The 16,738-nt window shown below is 51.9% G+C and overlaps 8 protein-coding genes across 8 annotated transcripts; 5 read left to right on the top strand and 3 right to left on the bottom strand.

The window, feature by feature from the left end:
• The first annotated feature begins 707 nt into the window (after positions 1-707).
• COCSADRAFT_34262 (uncharacterized protein) lies at positions 708-1,798 on the top strand. Its single transcript, XM_007698387.1, has 3 exons — positions 708-877; positions 930-1,367; positions 1,439-1,798. Exons 1-3 carry the CDS (start codon positions 760-762, stop codon positions 1,534-1,536), a joined length of 654 nt encoding a protein of 217 aa, XP_007696577.1. The 5' UTR covers positions 708-759; the 3' UTR covers positions 1,537-1,798.
• A 1,146-nt stretch (positions 1,799-2,944) lies between these two features.
• On the bottom strand, positions 2,945-4,138 carry COCSADRAFT_82014 (uncharacterized protein; the record flags this gene model as incomplete). Its single annotated transcript, XM_007698926.1, has 3 exons — positions 2,945-3,058; positions 3,105-3,956; positions 4,013-4,138. 3 exons carry the CDS (start codon positions 4,136-4,138, stop codon positions 2,945-2,947), a joined length of 1,092 nt encoding a protein of 363 aa, XP_007697116.1.
• A 768-nt stretch (positions 4,139-4,906) lies between these two features.
• Positions 4,907-6,512, top strand: COCSADRAFT_34260 (uncharacterized protein). The gene is made up of 2 exons (XM_007698386.1): positions 4,907-4,951; positions 4,999-6,512. Exons 1-2 carry the CDS (start codon positions 4,911-4,913, stop codon positions 6,422-6,424), a joined length of 1,467 nt encoding a protein of 488 aa, XP_007696576.1. The 5' UTR covers positions 4,907-4,910; the 3' UTR covers positions 6,425-6,512.
• Positions 6,513-6,566: 54 nt separating this feature from the next.
• COCSADRAFT_136446 (uncharacterized protein) lies at positions 6,567-9,282 on the bottom strand. Its single transcript, XM_007698925.1, has 5 exons — positions 8,999-9,282; positions 8,730-8,899; positions 8,499-8,625; positions 8,070-8,447; positions 6,567-8,020 (listed from the first exon to the last, which is right to left on the bottom strand). Exons 1-5 carry the CDS (start codon positions 9,221-9,223, stop codon positions 7,058-7,060), a joined length of 1,863 nt encoding a protein of 620 aa, XP_007697115.1. The 5' UTR covers positions 9,224-9,282; the 3' UTR covers positions 6,567-7,057.
• Positions 9,283-9,435: 153 nt separating this feature from the next.
• COCSADRAFT_289462 (uncharacterized protein) lies at positions 9,436-9,872 on the top strand. Its single transcript, XM_007698924.1, has one exon. It carries the CDS (start codon positions 9,470-9,472, stop codon positions 9,683-9,685), a length of 216 nt encoding a protein of 71 aa, XP_007697114.1. The 5' UTR covers positions 9,436-9,469; the 3' UTR covers positions 9,686-9,872.
• A 1,465-nt stretch (positions 9,873-11,337) lies between these two features.
• On the top strand, positions 11,338-12,864 carry COCSADRAFT_83594 (uncharacterized protein; the record flags this gene model as incomplete). The annotated part of the gene is made up of 5 exons (XM_007698923.1): positions 11,338-11,464; positions 11,517-11,684; positions 11,736-11,851; positions 11,908-12,188; positions 12,243-12,864. The coding sequence occupies 5 exons, from the start codon at positions 11,338-11,340 to the stop codon at positions 12,862-12,864; spliced, it is 1,314 nt and encodes a 437-aa protein (XP_007697113.1).
• An 81-nt stretch (positions 12,865-12,945) lies between these two features.
• On the top strand, positions 12,946-13,293 carry COCSADRAFT_289448 (uncharacterized protein). The gene has a single exon (XM_007698922.1). It carries the CDS (start codon positions 13,028-13,030, stop codon positions 13,229-13,231), a length of 204 nt encoding a protein of 67 aa, XP_007697112.1. The 5' UTR covers positions 12,946-13,027; the 3' UTR covers positions 13,232-13,293.
• A 710-nt stretch (positions 13,294-14,003) lies between these two features.
• On the bottom strand, positions 14,004-16,624 carry COCSADRAFT_82687 (uncharacterized protein; the record flags this gene model as incomplete). The annotated part of the gene is made up of 4 exons (XM_007698921.1): positions 14,004-14,036; positions 14,090-15,415; positions 15,467-15,988; positions 16,058-16,624. 4 exons carry the CDS (start codon positions 16,622-16,624, stop codon positions 14,004-14,006), a joined length of 2,448 nt encoding a protein of 815 aa, XP_007697111.1.
• Between the last annotated feature and the right edge of the window lie 114 nt (positions 16,625-16,738).

Here is a 16,738-nt window from a genome sequence, read left to right as displayed (position 1 = left end):
TTGGTTTTTTATCCAGACTGCTATGCCTTGCTCTGGTCGAGCGCGTTGCCTGGTCGTCTAGAGTTCATGCTCACAGCACAGCATCACCTGCGTATGACCTCTTACAAGTGCATGCACCGCTAGAAAAGAAGTCTAAACTTTTGTTTAGCTGTGTTTGTATCTTGTCGATCCGGATATATACGGAACATTCGCGGGGTTCCGGCGCTAGTCGAGTGGAGTCTTACTGCTTTTTCAAGACGTTGATCCTATTCTATACCCGTTTTTGCTAATGGGCGGAATAATTGCGTATGGCTTCGACGTTGCGTACCGAGTATGTCTAGTTTTTACGAAAATGACTGCTTGTGACCAAATCTTTCGCGTTTGGGCCAATGCAAATCACTTGGATCTTCTGATAACGAAGAGGAATATTCGGAAATAGATACTAACCAATGAATGACCGCTGAGTAGACACGTACATGCTTCCTGTTCACATCTTCTATCCATACTGTCAAAAACCCCTACCTTAACCGAAGGGCATGTAGACATGAACATCTATCTATTCACAGCGGTGTGTGTGTTGCTTGGCTTATGGGCTTCAGTCGGTGTGGCACTCACTACTTGTGTGGCGCACTGTTCTTTTTCCAGCAAGGATAGGGGGACACAAGGAATTTAAACGATTTCTTCGAGGTATATAGAGTGGAACTTTTCCTTGAAAGAAACTCTACAAACTCATTCTGTATCGACTACCATCTCCATCTTTTATCTCAAGAAACCGACAATATGCGTGCTTCCATAGCCACTATTGCCACTCTCACCAGCCAGATTGTGCACGCACAATCCGGAATGAACATGTTCCCTGGTAGCATGGTCTCTGGTAGCATGTTGACATGCCAAAGTGGTGCGCGTTCACTGTTAGATGAATGAGTTCCATCACTAATGTATGGTTCTAGGTTACGTGCCTTCTCTGACCTGCGAAAACCCAGTTCCAGAGACTTGCGCTTGCACTTGTAGTGACGGAATGACATTCAACCAGTCCCGCCCTCCCGTCGTGGATCCTGCGCCTCCACCGGTAGAGCCACCACATCAGCTTGTTGAAAAACCCTGCACTACTGAAATCATCCAACCATGGAGGGAAATCACACTACCTCATGTCAAAAACTCGTATGAACCCTCTGAAATGTTTGAGCACGAGGTCGAAGTAGCTGAGGGAAGCGTGTTCGTGGTAGCTGATTCAGTTGGGAGGTGTCAACACTTTGAGGTGTTTGTGGATGGTGTATCTGTTGGAGAGACAGATGGGACGGGGGAGCTTGACGGTTTTCATTGCGGAACGCCGGAAAATTGCATGGAAAACCATGGGGGTAGCAAGGGGTATTTTACGCTTCCTGGAGGTAAGTTCAAAATCCAATACTCGCTGTACTTTCAGACCACAGCCGAAATACGTGGCTCACAAAAGACGTAGGAAAACATACTATCGGTCTCAAGTGGATCAGGATTTCGGATAAATGCAAACACATTAAAGAAGGATACGGCTCATACCAGATCTACAAGCCATGCTGATTGGCATTACTTAGGCTGTGTGTAATTGCCAGAATGCTGATATTCTTTAGTAGCCAAGCCACTGGGGCTCATCGGCTGTACAGACAGCGTCACAAACGGTGATTGCACGTACGTAGGCTACGCATTCATTGATAATCTGGAGCCTTAGCAAACAACCCGAAATAGGACTATTTAGTAATACTATGCTTTGCGATTTAGTCTATCAGTGCAGCCGGTGTGAGACGAATATAGAAAAATGCCACGAAACAAATTACTGGATGCATGATTACTGAGCAAGTATTGGGGCCACGTCAACCTACCGAGACGCATTGCCATCTTCCATAAAAGTAAACTTTACATTTTTGTCTTTGGGAACATCTGAGTTGGCGTACTAGTACTGAATCGCACAATCAATTACAAGACAAAAAGAAAGCTAGGGAAATTGTCGTATCTGCCACATAAGTACAGTGCAGCATTACCTGGCCCAATAGACAGAGAAAAAGTGCCTCTCCAGCGGTGTGCACGTCATCAATAGCTACATAGCCCAAGACGAACAAGCACATATGAGGTAGTACCAAAAAGCATTTTCACGCCGACCACCGCAACCGCGCTAGCCCAATTGCGGATCCGAATGGGGATCGTTCTCCCTCGCTACTACGGGCCGGTCCCGCTGTTTTACTTACAATATTTGCTTTACAATCCCACCACCGGCCATCAATCCAGCACAGGGTCCATTGAACCTCCAGTGTAATAAACCATCACAGCAAATAGCATCGGTGGTTTAGTGGTAAAATTAGCCGTTGCCATTCTTCAATTCCATCTCATCTTGCAGTGGATGAAAAGATCAACTTCGGCTAGCCCCGGGTTCGGTACGATTTCCCAGCTATACAATGTTCAATTCAGACACTTAACTAACACATGAGTAGATTCCCGGCCGATGCATTACTCTTCCTTTTTTGCTTTTAGGTGTGAGGAAGGGAAGAGCGGGATTTTTTTCATTGCACGCACACGGGCAAGAGACCCACATTGACGCTTGATCTGTGCGCACGGCAGAGGCGCTATATCGTGCGTTGGTAAATACGCGAGGTTAGCGTGGGGTTCCTATTTGCTTCAAGGGACGCATCGTTCGCGGTATGGCTTGGAATTCTTGTAGTCAGGTCGGGACAAAAGACAGCTGTGATGAATACTTCCAGTATTGCCGTCTTGTGCTACATGTATCGTTACTGAGATGGAGCACTTATCCCATAAATAGATTTTGTGAGACGCATAACACTAGAGGGTGGAGTGTTTCCAAGTTTGTTGAGGTAGGTTGCGGTGCTAATACATTCGCAGGTATAGATTATCTTTTACAGTATTATCTTCTTGACCAAGATATGCGCGGCAAGGGTATAACAACACCATCGCACCAGCATGCGAAATGCCCAACCCATCATTCCTGATCTTGTTCTTCATCCTGGTCTTGTTCCTCTTTGGCATCATCCTTTCTCTCCTCATCCTCTGGAGGCATAGAGACTGGGAACGAAAGGTGTTTCCAATCCTCAATCTACAATGTGTCAGTGCATTCATGAGACAGTGAGGCATTTACATACCTCTTCCGTGATACTCTTCATACGGTCCCGGATACTTTCCACAGCATAACTACCCAGGACCAAGCGCAGCGGAGGGTAGCTACAATGACCCAGTTGCCACATGAGTTCAGCGCTTTTCACGGCACTCACCGGCTGCCGGTCATTTAGCCACTGTACCATCCGCCGCGCGTGTTGTGCAGGACTAGTCAAATTGGAATATGGCTTGCTTGGATTTGGCTTTACAGAAAAGTGACCGTACCGCTTCGGTTTAGGAGGCCCTGCTCCGTGGGCAGGAGCAGAGGTATAGCTAGGGGCCACTACATTGTCATCTGGCTCGTCCAGCCGAACATGGCCTGGTTCGACTAGGGTTGCTTTGATGTTGAAAATGTCCACTTCGTACAGCATGGACTCGATGAGACCCTCAACAGCATACTTTGTCGCGCAATACGGACCAAGTCCGGGCACGCCGAGAGACCCAGCCGTAGAGGAAAATATAAGGTAGCGGCCAGAATTTTGAGCGCGAAAATAGGGGAGCGAAAGCTGGATGATATGTAGAGTGCCGAGAAAGTTGGTGGTGAACTGATTACGTAGGTCGTAGTCGTCCTGATCTTCACAAGCAGCAATGACGCCGTAGCCGGTGCTGTTCGCTATCACGTCCACGCGCCCCCAATAGTCGACGCTCTTTTTGATCACCCAATTCACCGTGTCCCGCACTCGGACGTCGCAAAGCAAACCCAAACAGTTCTTATTCTGCCACTTGTCCATCTGCTCCCATGTGTTCTCTTGGGACCATCCGACTGCAGTGCATTGATCGCCGTGTGCTAGAATCGCTCGAACCAGGGATCGCCCTATGTGGCCGGTCGCTCCAAAGACCTGAGAACAGGCGTTAGCTACTCAGCGCGTGTCTAGTAGACAGAAGCGCGTCTTACAATCCATACTGCCCGTTTCGGAGGGTTGTTTTCAGATGGCGGCTCGCATGTGGCAGGCAGCGTGAGGGTTGGGTTTTGAATGGCCCCGCCTGGTGAGAGGCTTTGGCTCAACGTGTCGAAGTCCATATGGACATTGCGAATGTCCGCAATGAGATGCGACCCCAAGCTGTTTCGAGGCGGGGAGCTTAGTCGGCCAATCGGAGATGCAACTGCCGCTATCTCCGTATTCTGCAAGTGAAAGAGATGCCGAGGTGTATGAGGGACTCATAAGATACGCTGTGAGTAGAATACTCTCCCGCAACATATGCCAGTCCAAAATGATTTCCAGTGTAACTGCATCCAGCGATTAAGGCATAACGAACCTCCTTTCATCTATTAGGAAGCGGAGAGCGTCAATGGCCAGTTGATTGGGAAACGCCTGTTGCCGGTTCATGAAGTTGCTCACGAGGATGAAGAACATGATGAAGATGTCGAGGTGCATAGGCGACGTGAGAAAGAAGTGGTACGCCAGGAAGAGGAAGGCCTGAGTTCGGTATCGGCTCTTGATTGAGCGAATTACTCTGGCCGCCTTGATGGCAGCAACGCGGTTCGTGGGAGTACGAAAGGCGATGACCTTTGAGAGAATGGGCATCCTAGGCAAGGGCAGAGTATGGAGAGGGGCGGTCGGGTGTCTGGAGAGTCATGGGTTGCAGAGACGAGGTGTGGATCAGAGGTAGAAGGGGAGGTCACGCTTATCGATAGTAGCTTCCAATTCCCTGCCCGCCATCATCCTTCCCTTCTGGTTGATGTACAATTGCGTCTTGGATTCTTCTGTAAACAACCACAACCCACATGCACAACATGGAAGTGTTAAGCAGGTAGTAAGAACACAGTCGCAAATATGGCCCAAGAAGTTCCTATGCCGGTGCCGCTGCCCGTCACACAGGGCGGTGCCTCATCGTACTGTAACCTCTCAACTTGGGTGAACCCCCACTAACATGCCGCAGGCTCTCCTTCACCCAGGGCTTCCTACTTGGTCAGCTTTCCATTGCGTTGCTAATCTTCTGCTTCATCAAGTTCTTCATTTTTGGAGAGCCTCCCTCAGCTGATGAGCGCGCACTGCACCTCAATTCTCTGCGACGAGCTCGAACACTAGCACACCAGCAATCGTACAAGCAGTTGCGGGCGCGGGCAAATTCAACGTCACTTTCATTGCGACACAAGCCGTCTCGGAGTATTATACGAAAGGGAGAGGAGAGTATGGGAGGGCCGAGCATAGCAACCATACTTGCAAAGACATATTACAACGTCAAAGGACACCAACCGGAGAGCCTAGACTGGTTCAATGTGCTCATTGCGCAGACTATCGCACAACTGAGAGCAGATGCGCGACAGGACGATGCGATCCTGACGTCTCTCACAGATGTACTGAATGCCGGCAGCAAGCCCGACTGGATTGGCGACATCAGAGTGACTGAGATAGCGCTTGGCGATGAGTTTCCCATATTCAGCAACTGCAGAGTTATGCCTGCCGATGACGGCTTCTGGTACGGACCGGGGAATGCGGGGAATGAAAAAGAGAGACTTCAGGCTCGAATGGACGTGGATCTGAGCGACGTCATTACCATTGGCATAGAGACAACGTTGAATCTGAATTGGCCAAAACCAAAGTCTGCCGTTCTGCCAGTTGCCCTTGCTGTTAGTATCGTGCGCTTCTCAGGAACACTGGTAGTGTCCTTTATACCTTCATCATCACCTCCGTCGACCCCCGCACCCATGTCATCGCCAAAACCAGATACGCACCAAAATGCCTCTCAGCGCCGTCCTTCGTCCTCCTCTGGCGCGCCTCCACATCGTCCCACAACCCTTGCCTTTACGTTCCTCGACGACTACCGTCTCGACCTCTCGGTGCGCTCCTTAGTCGGATCCCGATCGCGTCTCCAAGACGTGCCCAAGATAGCGCAGCTCATCGAGTCGCGCGTGCACGCTTGGTTTGACGAGCGCGCCGTAGAACCACGCTTCCAGCAAATCGTCCTTCCCTCGCTCTGGCCCCGCAAACACAACACCAGAGGCGGGGCAGCAACAACAGCCGGTGCCGACACAGCACTCCAAGACAGCGACGACGAGGATGAAATCGCCGTCATGGACGGAAACGGGACCGCACCCCCTGCGACCTCGTACATTCCCAGTCCGATATCCGAAAACGTCACGCTGGAGGAACGCATCGAGGCAGAGGGCCAGAAGATGCGCGAAGCAGAGATTAGAGCTGGTGTCCGCAACCCAAGTTCTGCAGCTGATGGCAGAGAGCACCGCGCTGACAGCATGCGCTGGCGCGGCGAGCCGCCCCGAGGGCGCCAGTCTGCGAGACCTAAGTTGCAGAGCAGGACTACGACTGGGATTGCGGCAGGTATGCCTGGTGCTCTGCCTCGATGATTGTATGATGATATGATTAGATGGACGTTTTGAATGTAAGATTAGATTTTTTTTTAAATCCAGCAGCAAATGCGGGATGGGGGGGGGGATATTATCTTGCTAAGCAGAAAGGGAAGAAAAAAGACTCCAAATTTTGGGCTTTAGTTGCCTTGTTGTATCATATGCTTGATTAATACACCTCGTTCACATATCCTATTCACACACACTCTCTCTCTCTATACATGCAGGAAAGAAGATACAAGCCTCATCTCACAAAACCATACAAGCGTTAGAACAGAACAAGGATGAAGCCACAACTCGCAACATGGGTATCCATTATTTACTTTTTCTTTCTCTTCTACTTTTCATCTCCCTTCCTTCCCTTCTTGCCTCCACACACACACACGCACATGTATATGTATATATGCCCATCCCCCCTACTTTCTAACCTAGCCACTACCAACCCAAACGACACTGCTTGCAGGACGAAGATAGAAAAAAACAGAGGAGGGGGTATGTCATTATTGCTTGCACATGGCAAAAGAAGCATATAATTATCCACCCGAGCAGAAAAGCAACAAAAAAAGTGACAAGGTGGAGTGTCTCATCATGTGGGGGATATGACAACGATGGAGGAAAGTACTGTAAATGCGTCTATTGCGTTGTTGGAACCTCGACGTTGATGTAGGTTTGGTCTGTTGACATTTGGGGCTTTGCTGCTTCTTCGGGTGCGCTGTATGGCGGGGTTGGCGCTGAGAAGAAGCCGCTGTCTGGTTTGGATGCGGCGTCTGAGTTGGCGACGGACGATTCTTGTGATTTGGGGATGACGGGCGCCGTATCGGACTGTTGTGGTGTTGAGAGACCGTTAGCTGCTGAGGGTGCCTCTAGTTGCACCATCGATGCCGATGGCTCGATGCGGGGCGTAGTATCCTGCTGCAGTGATTGTGGCAGCTGTGCTTTGGAAACTTTTGCAGCATCTTGACTTGCACCGTTGCCCATGGTTGTCTCGTTGTCTTGGGTGTCAGAGCCTGGCTTACGATAACGGAGGGTGACCATCAAGCTTGGCTCGTCATCTTCTTCCTCATCGTCATCAGCACCGGCGTCGTCTTCATCATCGTCAAGATCCATCTGATCAGGTTCTTCCTCATCATCATCTCCCCCGTCCCATGATGTTGCATCCTCGTCATCTTCTGAATTCATCGTCCGGTTCAATGTACGCTCGTTGATTGCACCTCTATTCGCAGCCCGTGCTGCCCGACCATGGCCTGACTGGGGCTCCTCTGATACGTCCGATCGCACGTAGTCACCCGTGGCCGGCGATGGGTGATCGGTAACCTGTCCGCTATGAAGCTTTTCTCCATACAGGCCGGTTGCGCGAGACCGTACCTGGCGACCGCTCGCAGTGACAGTTGGCCCAGAGGGTGCAGCAGGAGTGTCGCGACCCGATTGCCGCCCGGATCTACGCACAGAAAGGTTGTCCGAGTCAAAATCGTCTTCTTCATCAAATGTATATCGCTGGCGCTTGCCACGAGTGCGACCTTCGTACAAAGAGAAGCCAGGTTCGGGACGCGTGAAAGCGTCCTTGCGCTGGCGGGTGTATTCGCGTCGCTTTCGTTTCTAGAATGTAATTAGTATGAGTGGAGTATATAGTTGGTGTACAACATACAACTTCTGAAGCCTCAAACCGTGGGACAGCGTTGAGCATGCGCTCGCTTAGTGCCTTTGCTTCTTTGTGACCGTCGACCTCTTCCAGTTTCTTCGCTAGCGCCTGCACTTGTTCGATGGAACCAGCTACGCTGATCCACTGTACCTTTTTTAGCTTGGGATCTGTTTCGCGGTAGACACGGAAATGGGTATCGTTTTGCCCCTCGACTAGGTAGTACCGCCGCTTATCGCCGTCACGGCCCCAGGCCTGCACCGACAAGGGGATGTTTGTGTCTTGCCTGTCTTTGGTAGTCCGTGATTTGTAGGCTGTGTTGATCATGTTCTTGACCTGCTCGTTCTGGTTAAGACTCCATAGACACAGCGAGTGGAGGAGGGTTATCTAGGGCGCTCGTCAGCATACGACAGCGAAAGGGACTCCAAGACTGCTCACCCGCTCTTCCGATGTCATGGTATTGAAGCTGCGACCACCGTTAAGGGGATTGGTGGTCCACTTGGTGGGCCATTGCGACCTCTGGGTTTGGATGGCTTCTTCGAGAGCCCGACCATAGTGACCTTTTCTACAGAGAATAACCACGTCAGTATGCGTGCTATGTTATTGCGTGCGGAGCGAGTGGGCGACCGAGAAATGGGTATTGGGAGCGGGCGAGAGGGCTGGACTAACTCGACAGGTTTCTTGCGATTGAGGACAAGGCCAAGCAGAGAACACAGCAGACCCTCGACATCGGCCGATGGAGTGTGTTCGGCAACACCTGATTCAATGTCCTGTGGGCCGACATGGGGGGAGCCGCGGGGGAAGGCTTCGTTGAAGCGCGAACGAAACATGACAATGAACTGTGGCACATGGGATTAGTTTTGGCTTGAGGGAGAAATGGGTCGCGATTGCGACGCAACACGGCGCGTCTGGACGCGACTGACGCGTCCAATACGTACAGCAATGTCTGGGTTGTCCTCTGGCACCGGCTCATGGGGTGGAGAGGGTTCCCGTTTCCTCGGGGGCGGGGAAGGCGAGCGATGCTTGAAGAAAGTCAAGATGGTCCCATTCTTCTTTCTCTTTTTCTGGGGCGCAGGCTTTGCGGTCGTCGCCTGTGTGATTTGGACGTCCATTTCATCGTCGGTAGGAGGCGCAGAAGACAGGGAAGAGTCCGAGTCGGCCATGGTTACTGGGGGTGGTGGTGGTTGATGTTGTTAGTTGGTGGTGGTGGTAGTTGCGGCTGCGGTAGCGGGAGAGGAACTGCGAATAGAGCAAGGTTAGGGACGCATGAGGTAATGCCAGTCGGCTAGCACAAAGGATCGTCTAAAATAAATCTCCGTCGCTGGGCTAATCAAGACAATGGGCAATTTCACGCAGAACTGCTCTTTGCGATGCAACAGGTCATTAACAACGAGGGACGAGCATACCGCATGTCTCTACAACGCAAAATTCCGACAGCAAACATGTCATTGGCCTATATGATGTTCTTGTCAAAGCGCGGCTGTCGACTATATCTGGGCATTCTACATATTGCACCAACAAGGCCCGCTCCCACCACCGCTTCACCGCTTCAGCACTCGCCTTTGCCTCGAGCATGTCCCAAACATGCATCCTACGACACTGGTCTACCCAGTCGTCTGAACTAAGAGTGTGTGCAAGATAATGACAGATGTTGATCGGTGGTTCGTTGCCGTGCGCTGCCACGATGATGGATCCATGAGAAACCTGAAAAAAAGTTCATTGCACAGGAGATATAGGCGCGTCGCCCAAGCAGGACCCGCGATGTATGCGCATACTACGCGATGACTGTTTTGACGTTGGTGGATACCATCTGAGGCTCAAATGCACAGGTCCGTCTCTTTGCCAAGTTTGGAGATGTCAACCTCACTTCGCATTCTTGTACATGCTTTGATGCAAGTGGCCATGGCGACTGGGGGTAGCGTCCCAGACAAGATGATGGACGGGGTTAGTGTGTGATGCGGGTACGGAAACGTAGGTGCAGGCTTGTTTGTGGTCCATATGGGGTTAGTCTGGGTGAGCGTTCAAGTGCAGCGCATCGGCTTTGAGGGTTTGGTCACACATGTGTGGGAGAAGGTGATGCGAGAAGGGTGTCGGTGTGGTGTCGAACTGGTTGAAGACCAAGGCGCGGTTGAGGTTAAGTGGTCAGTTTGGCGCTTGCATAGTCACGTGCACTGGCCATGGTTTGACAGCTACGTATGCGTAGTATGTAGGAGAGGGATTGCATCACTGCAAACCGGCAAGGTTTGTGGGAATTACTTGGCTCTGTAAGACCAGATTAGTGCAGCGTATCTATGTGCATATGTGTGTACACACATACATAGACGCGTGAGAAGCATAGTTATACGGCACTGTACATACATGTATATACGTATGGTCATAGGCAAACGACGTCACAATGCACCGCAGCCTAGCGAGGCGGACAATGCGATGGGCTGCAGACAAGACGGCGTATTATAGAAGCACGAGGATGATGGCATCAGCAGCGGAAGGCTGGCTCGATATAGGAAGGCGACAGCGATAGCGGACAAGCTGCTGCATGGGTGCATGGTGGAGAGTCTGGACGGTGCACTAGGAGGACCAACACAGGCCGTGGCGGCGCTTGGGAGGAGACAATCAGAGAATCCACGGCAAGACGAGGTGGGCGGCTACCGATGGGAGACGGGGGGTGGACGGGGTGGGTATTGGCAGAGTGGAATGGGCGAGTGAAACGCAGGTGTAGCAGAGGGCGAGGTGGTTGCGCAGCACACGCTCTGCCCAACGTCCGATGTCCTGACCCCAACCAACCAACCAGCCAGCCATTTGGGGGGTTAGTGGGCCATTCGTCGCCGTCGCCGTCGCCGCCGCCGCCCCCGCAGTATGACCAGGGCTGGACTGCACGCTGGCCCAGGAGAAGGGAACGGCTGGTTGGTCCTAGTAAGTAGTAGGAATTATTATCTGCCCGTCCAGCCCAGCCCAGCCCATACATTCATACCTACATATACTAACTAACTACTGCTGTTGCTTGCCCATCAATTTGCACCCACCCGCTGTCCGTCCTCCGTTTGTCCCTCCCTTTCATCTCCCTCCTCCCAAACACTCTCTCCCTCGCCCACTCGCCCTCGTTTCGCTGCAGACTGATCGCCACCCCCCATCCCGGCTCTATCTTTGGGTGCACGCGCAATCCGCACCCCTGCACACGGCCCAGCACTTGCTCTCACCACCCACCGCCTCCCCGCCTCGCCATTCTGCTGCTCATTCCTTCCACTCTGGCCACTTGTACACTCGCTACACTGCAACCATGAACATCAACAAGAAATTCGACCGCCTCAAGCAATGGACAAACGAGAAGATGGGCGCAGAGGCCCGTACGGGCCTGTCCGACGAGTTCAAGGCTCTCGAGGTGGAGATGAACCTGCGCCATGAAGGTATGTATGCTTGCTGCCCTCTCCCCAAGCCATGCTGACCTCTCCTTCCTAGGAATGGACAAGATGCACGCTGCCATGGCCATCTACGTCAAGTCGCTCTCCAGGCGCGCAGAGGGCGCCGACAAGGAGAAGCAACTTCCAGGTGGCCATCTGGGCTCCTCCATGGTCTCTCACGGTGAGGACTTTGAGCCAGACTCGGAATTTGGCAACTGCCTATCATGTACGCCCTCGCCTCACTCGCTCCTTCCTTGCTCCTGCTAACCTCGACCAGCTCTGGGTAGAGCAAACGAGCGTCTGGCTAGAGTCCAAGAGACGTATGTACAGAGCGCCACTTCAACATGGCTCGAGGGTCTTGACCGCTCTCTGGTCCAGATGAAGGAGTACCAGGTACGTCACCACCTCGAAGCGATATCATTGCTCTCACATAAGCTAATCGCATCCAGGCTACCCGCAAGAAGCTCGAGCAACGTCGCCTGGCCTATGATACCTCACTCGCAAAGATGCAAAAGACCAAAAAGGAAGACTTCCGCATGGAGGAAGAGCTCCGCTCACAAAAGGCAAAATACGAGGAGACTAGCGAGGAGGTCTTCCGAAGGATGCAGGACATCAAGGAATCAGAAGTTGACATGGTTCAAGACCTCACTGCTTTCCTCGAGGCAGAGTTGAGCTACTACGATCGCTGTCGTGAGATCTTGCTCAATGTCAAGCGCGAGTGGCCTGTCCAGTAAGCAAATATTGATCAGCAGGGCGGCCAATACAGAGCTGACACAATGCACAGGGACCTTAGAGCAACCCCATCCCGCCCCTCGCGCTCCCGGTCCAATACCGCCCACGGTTATGCCGAACGTTTCAACCCGGTCGAGGAAGAGCCGGAACCTGAGGTGCCACGAATGACCATTCCCAAACTGACCAAACAGCGAAGTCGCTCCCCAGGCCCTAGCCCCTCCCAGAGTACCTATGCTCTGCGTCCTTCCATTAGCCGCACCTCAACGTACGATGATTCCAATAGTTACCGCGACGACTCCCCGGCTCGCAAATTGTCTCGTGCGCCCACTGAATCCTCCGTCATATCTGCTGGCCGTAGTAGCCTTCGTCCTGTCCGCCAGACCAGCAGCAACCAACAAAACACCTTTGCCGACGATTATGACGACGACTATGCGCCATCAAATGGAAGTGGTTACAGACGTGACAGGTCACCGCCCAGCCCCGACACCACTTCGTCCATAGGTAGCGGACGCGGTAACGTTGTGTCTCGGGCTGCAAGCTGGACGGCGGCCGAACAGGGCGGCACCACCAAAAAGGCTCCTCCCCCACCACCTCCATCGAGATCCAAGAAGCCTCCGCCACCTCCACCGATGAAGAGAAGCACCTTGAGCGAATCCCAAGTGACGCGCTACTAGTATCCCTTGATGAACCTAGTTTGATCTTGTTTCGCATATCAGTCGTGTTCCTTGCTGACGCAGCATGTGAATTTCACGGAGTTGGTATCTCGTGATTCAACGCTACACTAGACATGTCTTTACTGCGTTTGGCCGGGGATAGAGCAAATGAATTGAAGAAAAAATGATGATTGGGGGGGGTTGGCATCATCTTTTTTATTGTCATGGGAGACTGCAGGGCAGTCCCCGGTGCACTACGGCGTATTTAATACTTGACTTTTTTTCTCTCTGGTCTCTGCTTGTGTACATGTGTTTTGGTAAACCTGTCCTTTTCTTTTTACTACAGTCTCTGCTTTCGTCAGTCGTTAGTACAAAAAAACAAACTTGATAAACGGGAGCGGTGAGGCCAAGATCACGCGACGGATGGTTGGAGGGGTTTTCGATCAATATGACACAAAAATATAGAGTTCTGAGATGACGTGCATAGTTTCTTCTTTCCCATCATGCTCACCTTACCCCCCTTCCCCTTTTTTTTCCTTTCTCCGACATAGTTTACATGGATGATGTACGTAACTATTGATTGTTGTCATTTTTATTTTTATTTTGGAAAAAAACGTATTCCCCCCCCCCCCTCTCTCCCCTTTCTCCTCCATCCAAACGTATTTCTAGGAATAGAAAGGTGGGTGGAGTTGGATTTCGAGAATCAATAACTCGGATCCGTTGGACCATCGTCGTCATCGTGTGGGTGTGGAGCGACCAAGCGACCGACCGAGCGACCGACCGGGGGGGGGGCTATTCATAGATTTTCCGCTACTAATTATTATCCGGATACGAAAAGGTTCGTTGCTGTTTGCAGGGGTTGGTTGAAGGACCCCCTTCTCCCTCGCTCGGAGGCAAAGGGAAAATACTTGTGTAACGTGCGGAATTTACACAAACACGATGCATTACGAAAGAACAAGTATGTATACATGGTCTATTTTTTTTGGGGGGGGGGGGATTCAAGTGTGTATCTTTTATGTGTGTATGCTGAATATGGTGGGATAATGACGTGTCTCTTCCTTTCTTTTTTTTCCCATGTTGGTTGGTCGTCTAAGTCTTTCAACAGGTACATGGGCATCAACATCAATTCAGTAACATCTTCGCCGTTGACATAGTCATCATTATTGTTGCTGCGTTGGAAAATTCCAGTTTTCCTAGGCGGTATATTAGTAAATGGTAGACAAAAAAATAGTGACAACGAACTTACCCATTGCTGCAACCCTCCGTTCGGACTCGCAGTTCCAAACTCATTGTGATGAGTGCCTGGATCAACAGGTACAAAAATGGCACCGCCTGTATCTTGTGCTCCTGCAGCTCCCATTCCAGCCCACACGTCAAACTCGTCTTGTACACTGCCATTTACACCACCGCTACCACCGCCATTGCTGCCACCGCCATTCAAACTCCCTAATATACTATCAAAATCCACATTCAACCCGTCTAGCGTCCCGGTCGTAGGTGTCCGCTGCAGCTGTCCATGGATATGTGAAGAGGACGTAGACTGCGTGTGATGGTGGGCCCCACCACCAAAACTGGGACTTGTGACAGAGCCTCCAAACGACGTTAGAGGCTGCAGTGTAGGATGTTGCTGGGGCGCAATTTGTTGGCGTTTCTTGTCGAACCCCTTCATCACGTAAAACGCTTCTAGATTCTCCTTGACTGTGAACAAAAGATCCGAGCAGCGCTCTCGCACTCCGACGCCATAGCAGTGGCCAAAAATGTGATCGATAATCGTGGCCATGCGCTCTTTGCGGGGGAGATCGGGCGTGCGGTAGAGCTCCGTCAGGAGGAGTAACACTGCGTGGTATTGCTGGTAGGTTGTGGAATACCACGCCCATGGAGCAAGTGATGGCAATGTGTCGAGTGTTGCGCCAATCTCTAGTGTCGTCAGAGCAGCTGTGAGGAGTACGTCGCGTAGGCGATTTTCAGACTCGGATCGCGGCTGCAGCGAGGTTTGAGGCAAATGGCGGTAAAGAAGCATCGAGTCGCAGCGAGACATGAGTAGTGTGGCAACAAGGCCCGCGTAACGCTGTATCGGAACATTTGCATCGAGATATTGCAGGTACTTGGACTGGATCTGGCGTTTCTTGGCTTCTACCCGGGCACGTAGATCGTGGAGCGTAATATGCTTGCGATCCATTTCGATTCTACCGCGGAAGATGAGACGGTGGATCTCATTGCACTCATACCTGATGAGCGATAACGTAACGTCTGTCCAGCCGTTTCTCGAAGTAGGATTCTGCTGCCAGCTCGAGCTGCCAAACTCAAAGACGTCATCATCGACGTTCAGCGGTAAGGCAATGTCAAAATCGTCTGATCGGATAGATGGATGGGGGCCTTGGGCCTCTGCTGTCTTGAAATCTAGGAAACATATCTGGTACCATAGTAAGGATCGAACGTGCCGTTGAAGAGGAGTTAGGCTGTTGGCTGAACTATGGCTCATGCGATGGATGCCTATGCACTGTGCTAAGCGAACAAGTGCGCCCACTACAACAGACGTCGCCCGGGATATCTGGGCTCGACAGAGTGGTATCTATCATTGTCAACAAACGTGCCGCGCTGTAGTCACAGATCAACAACATACTAAGTAAATAGTCAAAGCTTGCAAAGTGCGAATGTTGGATGTCTTAGCCCAATTGGCGCGTAGCAGCGCTCGTTCCGTGGCCTTTTGCAACCTCAAGAACAAATCTTCTTTTGTAATGCCAAACTGCGACTTTGCCTGTAAAGGCGAAACAGATGCGGCTGCAGCCATGCATACTGCCAGAATCAAAGCTGTACATGAGTTCTGATTCGGGTTGCCAATCTCAAGGTTCATCCAGAAGCGTTCAAACAGGCGCTTGAAGGATGGTAGATGCAGAACATGGGCAAGTGGGCTGACTGCCTGGGCATATCGCTGGACCAGGGCGTCTGCCTCCATCTTGGTTGGTAGCTGTGGAGGATCCACGTCGTCGTGCTGACGAAGAGACAATGAGCCACCTAGTAGCAAGTTCAAGGAGGGCGCAAGCGAAGGCATTTGCTCTGCTGACAAGAGGGCCGATGACTGTGTTGCTCTCTGGCCTGCGACTGATGAAGACAGGGTGAAGCCCTCTGACAAAAGCTTGCCAAGCTGCACGGCATTTCAGTTTATGTTCAGGAAGTAGAAAAAGGAGCAAAAACAGAAAGAGGCAGACAATACCTCTTCGGCATACTGGGGACGAAAGAAGCCAGTGACATTTTCGCAGATGATCATCCTCCCGATGCGAATGGTGAGATCGGTGGCAATCTGGTCCTCGTCGTCGTTTTCATCCTCGTAGACGTCGTCCTGCGTCTCCTCGGGCTCTGCAGGCAGGCGCTCCCAGGCGTCTGTCTCGGGCTCGACATCCTGCTGGTAGGCCTCCCACTCGTAGTCGCGAGGCGGAGTGCCGGGAGTGGTGGTGTCGACGGAATTTGCGTTGTCATAGCCATCGGGCACGCTTGCACTACTTTGGGTGCGCACGGGGAGGTTCTTTGTCCAGTCTGGAACGGTGACGGCAGAACCACTCTTGCTCTGGGCGCGCTCGCGTTGCTCCCTCTCTTTCTTGCGCGCCGCGCTCTCAGGGACGGTGATGAAGACGCATTCGCGGCCGAAGGCAGTGCAGTTTTGGCAGGGATGCGTCTTTGAGCATCGCGACTTACGTGTGCGGCACTCGACGCACGAGTTGATGGGGCGTGGATTTCTCCGGCGGACCACACGAGACTGCAAGACCTGTCCTTGTTCTGGCATGTCTCACGATCGTCATGTTTGCGCCATGGGATCGGAGGTGGGAGGGTGGCTGAGGTGATGGAGAGGAGAGGACTCGGAAGTCGGCCCGCCGTCGACCCCGGCCGTCTTCTGTTC

Source organism: Bipolaris sorokiniana (assembly GCF_000338995.1).
Source record: "Bipolaris sorokiniana ND90Pr unplaced genomic scaffold COCSAscaffold_3, whole genome shotgun sequence".
Taxonomy (NCBI): Eukaryota; Fungi; Ascomycota; class Dothideomycetes; order Pleosporales; family Pleosporaceae; genus Bipolaris; species Bipolaris sorokiniana.
The sequence above is the reverse complement of the archived record's forward strand: the minus strand, read 5'-3'. Positions and strand labels throughout refer to the sequence as shown.

Excerpts from the sequence above, each read along its gene's own strand:
- COCSADRAFT_34262 (XM_007698387.1), top strand. The coding sequence starts at position 760 with ATGCGTGCTTCCATAGCCACTATTGCCACTCTCACCAGCCAGATTGTG. Across the intron at positions 878-929 it reads CATGTTGACATGCCAAAGTG|GTTACGTGCCTTCTCTGACC; the intron begins GTGCGCGTTCAC and ends GTATGGTTCTAG. Across the intron at positions 1,368-1,438 it reads GTATTTTACGCTTCCTGGAG|GAAAACATACTATCGGTCTC; the intron begins GTAAGTTCAAAA and ends CAAAAGACGTAG.
- COCSADRAFT_34260 (XM_007698386.1), top strand. The coding sequence starts at position 4,911 with ATGCCGGTGCCGCTGCCCGTCACACAGGGCGGTGCCTCATC. Across the intron at positions 4,952-4,998 it reads ACACAGGGCGGTGCCTCATC|GCTCTCCTTCACCCAGGGCT; the intron begins GTACTGTAACCT and ends AACATGCCGCAG.
- COCSADRAFT_136446 (XM_007698925.1), bottom strand. The coding sequence starts at position 9,223 with ATGGCCGACTCGGACTCTTCCCTGTCTTCTGCGCCTCCTACCGACGAT. Across the intron at positions 8,626-8,729 it reads AATCGCAAGAAACCTGTCGA|AAAAGGTCACTATGGTCGGG; the intron begins GTTAGTCCAGCC and ends TATTCTCTGTAG. Across the intron at positions 8,448-8,498 it reads CCATGACATCGGAAGAGCGG|ATAACCCTCCTCCACTCGCT; the intron begins GTGAGCAGTCTT and ends CGAGCGCCCTAG.
- COCSADRAFT_289462 (XM_007698924.1), top strand. The coding sequence starts at position 9,470 with ATGTCTCTACAACGCAAAATTCCGACAGCAAACATGTCATTGGCCTAT.
- COCSADRAFT_289448 (XM_007698922.1), top strand. The coding sequence starts at position 13,028 with ATGATGATTGGGGGGGGTTGGCATCATCTTTTTTATTGTCATGGGAGA.